Here is a 10,915-nt window from a genome sequence, read left to right on the forward strand (position 1 = left end):
AAAAACATTGGCATACATGATACTTAAGCACCACCAACCCAACAACACAAGAGTCACACGATTTCATCGACTACCCTTCCTCATCCCAACATGACATTCTTCAGGTCACCGTGCGTCACTCACACCTCACTCTTCGCCTATATGTATAATGTCTTTCTACCTCTGTATGTTAGAAGTGATCAAGGTCCCAGGACCGAAACGTTTTCTAATAAATATGTCATAGTGTTTGCTTACGTATCTTTCTAAACCAACAGTGAGACATGTAAGTGAACAGTATTTAGATAAGGCTAAAGAGGTTTTTGTGGCATTTATGGATTTGGAAAAGGCGTATGACAGGGTGGATAGGGGGGCAATGTGGCAGATGTTGCAGGTGTATGGTGTAGGAGGTAGGTTACTGAAAGCAGTGAAGAGCTTTTACGAGGATAATGAGGCTCAAGTTAGAGTATGTTGGAAAGTGGGAGATTATTTCCCAGTAAAAGTAGGCCTTAGACAAGGATGTGTGATGTCACCGTGGTTGTTTAATATATTTATAGATGGGGTTGTAAGAGAAGTAAATGCGAGGGTATTGGCAAGAGGCGTGGAGTTAAAAGATAAAGAATCACACATAAAGTGGGAGTTGTCACAGTTGCTCTTTGCTGATGACACTGTGCTCTTGGGAGATTCTGAAGAGAAGTTGCAGAGATTGGTGGATGAATTTGGTAGGGTATGCAAAAGAAGAAAATTTAAAGTGAATACAGGAAAGAGTAAGGTTATGAGGATAACAAAAAGATTAGGTGATGAAATATTGGATATCAGATTGGAGGGAGAGAGTACGGAGGAGGTGAATGTATTCAGATATTTGGGAGTGGACGTGTCAGCGGATGGGTCTATGAAAGATGAGGTGAATCATAGAATTGATGAGGGGAAAAGGGTGAGCGGTGCACTTAGGAGTCTGTGGAGACAAAGAAATTTGTCCGTTGAGGCAAAGAGGGGAATGTATGAGAGTATAGTTTTACCAACGCTCTTATATGGGTGTGAAGCATGGGTGATGAATGTTGCAGCGAGGAGAAGGCTGGAGTCAGTGGAGATGTCATGTCTGAGGGCAATGTGTGGTGTGAATAAAATGCAGAGAATTCGTAGTTTGGAAGTTAGGAGGAGGTGCGGGATTACCAAAACTGTTGTCCAGAGGGCTGAGGAAGGGTTGTTGAGGTGGTTCGGACATGTAGAGAGAATGGAGCGAAACAGAATGACTTCAAGAGTGTATCAGTCTGTAGTGGAAGGAAAGCGGGGTAGGGGTCGGCCTAGGAAAGGTTGGAGGAAGAGGGTAAAGGAGGTTTTGTGTGCGAGGGGCTTGGACTTCCAGCAGGCATGCGTGAGCGTGTTTGATAGCAGTGAATGGAGACAAATGGTTTTTAATACTTGACATGCTGTTGGAGTGTTAGCAAAGTAACATTTATGAAGGGATTCAGGGAAACCGGCAGGCCGGACTTGAGTCCTGGAGATGGGAAGTACGGTGCCTGCACTCTGAAGGAGGGGTGTTAATGTTGCAGTTTAAAAACTGTAGTGTAAAGCACCCTTCTGGCAAGACAGTGATGGAGTGAATGATGGTGAAAGTTTTTCTTTTTCGGGCCACCCTGCTTTGGTGGGAATCGGCCAGTGTGTTTATTAAAAAATAATAATATATATATATATATATATATATATATATATATATATATATATATATATATATATATATATATATATATATATAATGTATGCAAAACAAACACTCTGAAAGAATAAGAAATTCCAAGCGCTTTCGTGACTACTCACATTATCAAGGAACTATCGAAAGCGCATGGAATTTCTCTATTCTTTCAGAGTGGTTGTTTTGCATATTCTGAAATCACCTGTTTACTGTGATCTTATTGCATATATATATATATATATATATATATATATATATATATATATATATATATATATATATATATATATATGTATATATATATATATACGTCGTGCCGAATATGTAAAACTGGTCAATTAGCAAGAACTCATTTAAAATTAAGTCCTTTATGAAATTTTCTCTTATACATTTAAAGATATATTTTTTTCATTAATGTTAATGTAAAAATTTTTAATTTTGCATCAAAAGAATTTTAGAAAACTTACCTAACCTTATTATAACAAGAGCTATTTATTTTAGCCTAACCCAATTAAATATATTTTAAATACGTTTACAATAATTTAATATACTAAACAAACACAGTGAAATATATTTTTTTCGTTAGGTTCTGAATGATTTTGGCGAAATTATTGCATACACAAATTTTCACTTGACCTATATGGCAAGATGAGCGTTGCTATTTAAGCCAATATGGCAAGTTCTGCCTATTCGGCACGACATATATATATATATATATATATATATATATATATATATATATATATATATATATATATATATACATATACTCCCTCTATAGCTGGAATGGGGACCCTCATCCTCAGAGAAGACAATAAACGTACCTCAGAGAAAACTCAAGGTTCTCCCCGGAGCTGTTTGAATATTTTCTTCTCCTACCACCCCCTATATATTTTTTATTCTATGTGAACATTTATTAATAAACAAAATACATTTACAGAAAAAACATAAACATGAATACAATGGCATACTGTATCAAAGATGATGAATTTCCTCCAGCTCCTCCGAGGCTGGACGTGAGCCAAGTATGCAGCAAGCATTTCCCCTCTGGATGGCGACGCTGAGGCGCTGGAACATGAAAGTGGCTGCCCTTGGGTCCCTGGTGGTGTCGATGAGTCTGGAACCCAATTCTTTAAGGAAACGTGTGGCTTTTTTCCCCATGATCCCAAGGTCTCTGATCCCACTGGGACAAATTGATACTGTTGGCTAATGTACCTGTACTTGCTGATCTTGTACTCCTCCCTGTGGTCAGCAGCTCCTCCCTGTCTCCCCACACTGTGATGGATATAGGTGTCAGCCAGTGTGGACACACAGGTATAGTCCCATGCTAAGAACTTGCCATTCTTCCAAGGATAGATGGTGATCCCGTCGGGGCGGTTTGCTGGGTTGTGGGTATTGTTTGCTGCAAGTGATCGTGGCTCCCTCTCGGCAGGGCATCCAGCTGTAGCAAGGGTTCTCTTAATGATGTCGTTGACCTCATTGTGTCTTGCATGCCAGCCCTTGGTTTTGGAACAGTTAAGACCATGTAGACCGTATTGGTCTGCTTGCACTTCGCCGCAAATACACATATATTCTGTGTGAATTGGGGCAGCAAGGCGCAGAGCCACTGCAATACGGAGGGTCTTAGGGTCGAGTCGCGTTCCCATAAATATTGCCGATATGGGAACTGTTTGGAGGAAGTCCCCGGAGTGAGGTGCACTCACAGCCTGGAGACGGGCCATCTCCCTATCTGATGTTGCAGCCCTGAGCATGTTGGCAAGCACCTTTTCAGCAATTGGGCTATCCCAGCTTGACTGTGAGCCAGTGCTGCACTAGGGTTTGGTGCTGGAGCAGCAAGAGTCTCCCATTCGGTGATGGCACTGACATAGCTAGGGTCTTCTATTCCTGCTGAGTCACTGAGGGTGTCAGGAAGAATTTGTCTTATCAACTCGTTTGATGCAATGGAAGAGGTTAGGAAAGCTGGTAGAGCAATCTGGGAGGATCTGCGCACTCCTAGCCCTCCAAGCCTGACCGGAAGTGAGGCTTGCAACCACTGTCCATCGTCAAGGGAAAGATTCAATACACTCTCTAGCATGGCCTTCAGGAGAGAGTCATATTCCTTGAGTTTTGGACTGCTGAAGGCTATATATATATATATATATATATATATTTTTTTTTTTTTATTATCACACCGGCCGATTCCCACCAAGGCAGGGTGGCCCGAAAAAGAAAAACTTTCACCATCATTCACTCCATCACTGTCTTGCCAGAAGGGTGCTTTACACTACAGTTTTTAAACTGCAACATTAACACCCCTCCTTCAGAGTGCAGGCACTGTACTTCCCATCTCCAGGACTCAAGTCCGGCCTGCCGGTTTCCCTGAATCCCTTCATAAATGTTACTTTGCTCACACTCCAACAGCACGTCAAGTATTAAAAACCATTTGTCTCCATTCACTCCTATCAAACACGCTCACGCATGCCTGCTGGAAGTCCAAGCCCCTCGCACACAAAACCTCCTTTACCCCCTCCCTCCAACCCTTCCTAGGCCGACCCCTACCCCGCCTTCCTTCCACTACAGACTGATACACTCTTGAAGTCATTCTGTTTCGCTCCATTCTCTCTACATGTCCGAACCACCTCAACAACCCTTCCTCAGCCCTCTGGACAACAGTTTTGGTAATCCCGCACCTCCTCCTAACTTCCAAACTACGAATTCTCTGCATTATATTCACACCACACATTGCCCTCAGACATGACATCTCCACTGCCTCCATATATATATATATATATATATGTATGTCGTGCCGAATATGTAAAACTGGTCAATTAGCAAGAACTCATTTAAAATTAAGTTCTTTCTATAAAATTTTCTTATAGGTTTAAAGATATATTTTTTCATTAATGTTAATGTAAAAATTTTTAATTTTGCTCCAAAGGAATCTTAGAAAACTTACCTAACCTTATTATAACAAGAACAATTTATTTTAGCCTAACCCAACCAAATGTATTTTAGATTTGTTTACAATAATTTAATACTAAACAACACAATGAGATATATTTTTTTCGTTAGGTTCAGAATGATTTTGGCGAAATTATTGCATACACAAATTTTCGCTTGTCCTATATGGCAAGATGAGCGTTGCTATTTAAGCCAAGATGGCAAGTTCTGCCTATTCGGCACGACATATATATATATATATATATATATATATATATATATATATATATATATATATATATATATGTATATATATAATATATATATATATATATATATATATATATATATATATATATATATATATATTTAAATTTTATTAAAAGAACTGCGTCTGGCCAGGACTCGATCCTGCATTCCCATGCCCAGCCTTATGAGAATTGAATAAAGTATGCGTCCCTCTATCCACTTGTGCAACAATCTTTAAACACCAGGTGCTCAGTAGTACTGAGCGTGTTTTACCTGGTTTTACCTGGTCGTGGGGCCTCAGAGACTAATTTCAACCGCATCCTTTTTGGAGTACCAGCCTTCACGAGCAGTCTATATATCAATGAAATCACGAAACAAGGGATTTTGAATCATTAACAGAACTGCGGCTAGCCAGGACTCTGTACTGCTGAGCGCCTGGTGTTTAGGGATTGATGGTCCAGTGGATAGAGGGATGCATGCTCTGTTCAATTCTCACAGGGCTGGGCATTGGAATGCAGGATCGAGTCCAGGCCAGTTGCAGTTCTGTTAATGAAGTATATATATATATATATATATATATATATATATATATATATATATATATATATATATATATATATATATATATATATATAATGACTGAAAATAGTGTACAATATGGACAGGTTGATGATTAAGACACATGTGCTATAGTTAGGTACCTTTATTGTTGAAATGTTTCGCCTACACAGTAGGCTTCTTCAGTCAAATACAGACGCAGCAAGTGCAGTAGTGAAATGAAGATGTAATCAGTCCATCAAGCTTGGAGATATAAGGTGGTCAACTCCATAGTCTGGAACGATATGAAGGTCACACTTTTTTTTTGAGTTACATGTCAGGCATAGTAAAACCTCCTCACAAATTCTGTTCATTATAAATGAATCTAATTTATGTAACCCAAAACTCACTTTCACACTGGTGTCAGTTCTATTTTTTTATGAAGCTTAATTCAGTAATACTGGGGTGAGGGGAAGTATAATCTCTGAAAATATTAATGTAATGTATCTAGAAATGAGATCCGAGGCCTGCAGCGTTGATGACCAGAGAACAATCGAAAAATGGACTGATTGTCCCATATTAATAGTTGAGAAATAGAGATGTATGTGCCGAACATGCACATTCTAGCATATGACTGACACTTCTTATGAGATAGTAACACCACCTAAATTACTGAAGCACTCCAGGCACTCGGTCCACTCTGCAGAATGCTCACACCATGCTCTTAACATATGAAAAGAAAAAAAATAATCAAGGCATAGGCAGTGATTCATTAGTAAATTAAGTATATCATAGCACTCTTAGTATGTCAAATTTCGGAAGGTGAATATTATAAGCTTAAATTTTCTTTAAGCTCAAGAGTAGGCTGTAGCCTACTTTTGACCTTAAATGTTAATTGTTAATGGTTATGGGTAATGGTTAATGTTAATGGTTATGTGAAAAGGCTGAAGTTTATGTGCCCATCTCACGAGATGTGTGTTTTTGTTTTATTATATGTATAAACTGAGGAGACTGTGATCACAATACAACTGAAGAGGATATGATGAAGTACCCGCATGTATGTATAATATTTCTGATCACTGATTCAGGGCAAGCTCTTCTTTCTCCATTGTGGCATAGTTCTTCTGATGGACATTGAGCTAGGTCAATAAGTAGTAGATAGATTGTAGAGCGTAATCTGTATTGCTGCACGAGAATTGTTCCTTTGCCAATCTCACTCACATCGACTTGGATGACAAATGGCCGCTCCATCTGCCGGTGACACAGGAAAATAGAAGTGGAATGTAGCATTCCTCGGTCCACTTGAACGTAACGTCTGAACCAATCAAATCAGGAAGTGCAGCATCTACCCGGTAGTATTTGGGGCAGTGCCTATGGTAGCAAACAATAATGCTCAAAAAAAAATAAACAAACTCAAAATCCTTGCTTGTCTTGAATGCAGTGATGGCCACTGCCTTGCCTTTAACAAGAGGCGCCTGGCCCTGCCTATCCACAAATGTCAGGCACCTAGTAGTGCCTGACATTTGGGGGTCTGAATAATATTACATTTGTGCAGATTAATGGTGAAATGGAAGAGAGCTTATTGCTCGAATGAGGAACATAGTTGAACCCTATGCTCATTGCAAGTTTCGTTGTTCACGACATTGTCATTTATATAGTCAACAGCCTCTAATTCCAAAGTTATGTGATTTATGATGCTTTGAAATGACCTTGCAGCATTCTAGGGGTGCACTGATAGTGGATATCAAATCTGTGGGCAATAAATGCAGAGATATCTATGGCATAAATTTAGTGACCTCTATGGTATTTATTCAGCTCCGGATACCTGGTCGATTATGTTGTCGATCATCGGTTGAGGGTAGTTATCTTGATGAGCAGCATTACTTACTTTCTTGTATTCTGTTCGCATACGATAGTGGCCTCTGACTCGGGTTTCAAGATAGACATAGGGAGAAGCCCAAGACATTGTTCTGGACTAATTAAAATCATGGCTGAGAAGGAAATCGATTTTTTTTCATTTATCTCTGGCTGCTTCCCAGTACTCAGCCGATAAAAAAGACTGCCTGGAGCCGCTGATCAGACATCGACATCATGTTTCCTGAGTGTGAATGGGTTTAATAAATTTATCTTTTCTTTAAGGCTTAATAAAGCATCTCTTGATTGAAACTTGACAGTAAATCTCTTTTTTTGTTTGAATAAGAAGTTCCTGTTCTTATATACATGATTGCTGTATATTTATGTATGTAGGCACATCACGTCCCATGTTCTATGCAAAGAAATGACACAAATTTCTTGACTATTGCAGGTACTTGTTCAAGATGCAGTCGCCTAAAACTACTTTCTCTACTCCTGGTGTCAACGTCGACGTGAGTGTTACTTTTCTCTAAGACACTCTCTTCCATCTTTGTCACTTTGGTACACATACATCACTGTGTCACATTTGTGTCACTATGACACACATATGTTGTTGTTATATTTTTACCTATGTTACATCTGCCATGACTTTTCTACATCTATGTCACTATTTCACATCTGTGTTACCATATATGTCTCTACGTCTACATCACTAATTTACATCAATCATGGCCTCAACAGTTTTTAATGTACGTCGTTTTCATATCTATATTTTAAGTTTACGTTATTAAATTAACTCTATTTCACAAGGAAACTGTGGGCATAAGAAGAAAATCAGAGATGCGATGCAGGATTTTCAGATCAGATAAAAATCTCTGTTCGGTTTAGAGTTCCTCCAAACGTTCTAAAGCATTTTAAAGTTTTTATTCTAATCAGCTTATTTGAAAGCCTTTTCCTAAAATTACCTAAAAAAAAAGAAAATGGCCGCTAATGGAGTTTGTACATATAGAGTGTGAATGTTATGGTATAATGTTACAACTGTGTCTTCTGACAGACTGTGAAGGTGAGCTATGCATATGACGTTAATAATTAATATTAATTAAAAATTATACTTAACAGTTTAGCCAAATAAACCTCTACGTTGTTGATGACTAGGATGAAGTGACCGATCCAAACAAGCCTAGTCCCTGGAAGAGATAAGTCGCCTAGTACAGACTTCAGTCTTGTCTAGGAAGAGAAGACATGAAATAGGCAATGTAATAAATTGGTTCAAACTGAAAGGGCAGAGGAAGTTCCTACGAGGGATAAAAAAAAATTGAGATTGAAAAGTTATGGAAAACTGTTTTTTTTTTACCAAAAAATGGTGCATAATTCTGGCATGTTGATGCAATCAGCTTGTTTCTACCATATTTCTAAGTATGTTTTTCCAAAAATGTAATTTTTTTTTTGTTTTTGTTATCAAGAGGACATGCTGGTAATTAGCGTTTCTTTTTACTCCAAAAAAAAAAAGTTTTTATGATTGTTTAATTCTAAATAATCTACACGACTACTTCTGTGAGGACTAAATTGAAGAGCGCTGAGTGATTGTTACTCAGTCGCCTGAGGATTGTCAACAAAGATGGACGTGCTCAACTTGCTTAGATTTGGTGCACCATGACCATAGTGTCTTACAGAAAACCTAAATATGTTTAACTCAGGTGTGAGTTATTGACATTATTTTTCAGTTTTTGCGAAGAGTATTAACAGGAGTGTCATGATTTTTTTCATATATTATTGAGGATTGATGGTTCCATTAATTTCGCACGTTGATTTGGATATGTTGAACTATTTTTTTTTCTCTCTCAAAAAACTCCTTACAAAAAAACACAAATTTCAACATTTTTTATAATGCAATCTACAGACATTTCGCTCAAGCGACTTGGCAATAAAGATTATCTAGCTTTTTATCTTTCATCTGATGTTGACTAGAACATTGAATGTCTTACTAATTTTGTAGTGGAGGGAGAGTTTTATGCCCCATAGAATTTTGCAATATGTTGCAATTTTGTAACATGAAGTCAATACAAATACAGTATGTAGTTCGCAAATGTTGATTAAATCACAGTATCAACTTTCCTTGAAATTGGGCCAAAAACAATAAAACATGAATTAAAATTTACCTCCCTCACTGTACGAGTGAATTTGTGCCTCAAACAAGAGTTTTTGCAGCCAATGTTGTCAAGTACGAAACTTCCCTTATCCCGAAATGTCTCCACTTTATGTATGCAAGCTGCCCTAGTCCTTCGCCCTCTTTTTCTTTCTCTCTTTTATGAGACATTGAAATTGTTGACAGGATTAAATTGAAGCCATCTGTGGGCCAGTGATTTCAGTTGATCAGTTGAGTAATTCATCAGTGTCATACCTGATTTATCCAGGCCGGGACAGGGCGAGAAACGAGTCGCCTTTCTTTGTTATGTATTCTGGCAAGAATTTGTAGATGAGACAGGCGGCAGGCAAACTAAAAAAGTGGAACACATTCAGTGTGTGAACACACTTGTGTCTCGTACAGAGTTTTGCAACCTCTACTTTCAAGCAAATGCGAGATAAATCAGGGTGGCCCGGTGGTCTGGTGGCTAAAACTCCCGCTTCACACACGGAGGGCCCGGGTTCGATTCCTGGCGGGTGGAAACATTTCGACACGTTTCCTTACACCTGTTGTCCTGTTCACCTAGCAGCAAATAGGTACCTGGGTGTTAGTCGACTGGTGTGGGTCGCATCCTGAGGGACAAGATTAAGGACCCCAATGGAAATAAGTTAGACAGTCCTCGATGACGCACTGACTTTCTTGGGTTATCCTGGGTGGCTAACCCTCCGGGGTTAAAAATCCGAACGAAATCTTATCTTATCTTATCTGCTTTTATCTTCCTACCCGTCTTGTTTAGAAGATTTACTACGTGGTTCTTTATATTCAGTGTGGAATCAAATTTCACCCAAAGGTTATTAATTTCATACCTGAGTTACAATGCTCTTCCATTCATTCTTACTGTTGCTCCAGTATTACCATCACAGTACCTAGAGGCCATCATAATATGTGTTATCTCAGAAGCAAATGTAACTTTCCATCTTTTTCCCCAGCAAGCTGGTGAGTGAAGTAACTCGGAGCAGCTGGCATTTTCTCTCTTGGATAAGTAAATGTCAGAGTACAGTCGTCTGCCCATGCATGAGATTCTGGGATGAGCCTATGGTCATTGAAGTAGACATTTAAAACCAATAGCCCAAGAACATATCCCTGCAGATCACTGGCTCTATTAGAGTGTCTTGTTGATTGCCTATTGAAAACTACTCTTAGAAATCTGCCTTGAATGTAATCACTGAGAAGGCATACTGCAGAGCCAGCGACTCCTGGTGTTTGCCGTTTTGCCAAGAGTCCCTAGTGCCATACTTTGTCGAAAAAGCCAGCAGTGTCCAGTGCTGCTACACAGCTGATCTTGGATTCGTTCAGTGGCTGGTGCTACATATTGCAGGGTTTTAACAGATCATCAATAGAGATACATTTTCTGAAAGCCATGCTGACAGTCACAAAGAAGCGAGCGAGTCGAATAAAGCTGTGATCTGCTGTGAGATTGTCTCATGAACTTTGCCAATGATTGACAGGAGTGACATTGGTCTGCAAATACTTATTTTCTCTCTGTTCTTCTTTTTTTATGA

The 10,915-nt window shown here is 38.9% G+C and overlaps 1 protein-coding gene across 1 annotated transcript in view; it reads left to right on the forward strand.

Moving 5' to 3' along the window:
* The window catches only part of LOC128704253 (uncharacterized), a 475,059-nt gene extending 466,985 nt beyond the window's left edge, over positions 1-8,074 (forward strand). Inside the window, exon 5 of the mRNA XM_070091732.1 lies at positions 7,680-8,074. Coding sequence (XP_069947833.1) covers positions 7,680-7,761 — 82 coding nt within the window. The 3' untranslated portion in view covers positions 7,762-8,074. The remainder of the gene's footprint in view (positions 1-7,679) is intronic.
* The last annotated feature ends 2,841 nt before the right edge of the window (positions 8,075-10,915 follow it).

Source organism: Cherax quadricarinatus, chromosome 37 (genome assembly GCF_038502225.1).
Source record: "Cherax quadricarinatus isolate ZL_2023a chromosome 37, ASM3850222v1, whole genome shotgun sequence".
NCBI lineage: Eukaryota > Metazoa > Arthropoda > Malacostraca > Decapoda > Parastacidae > Cherax > Cherax quadricarinatus.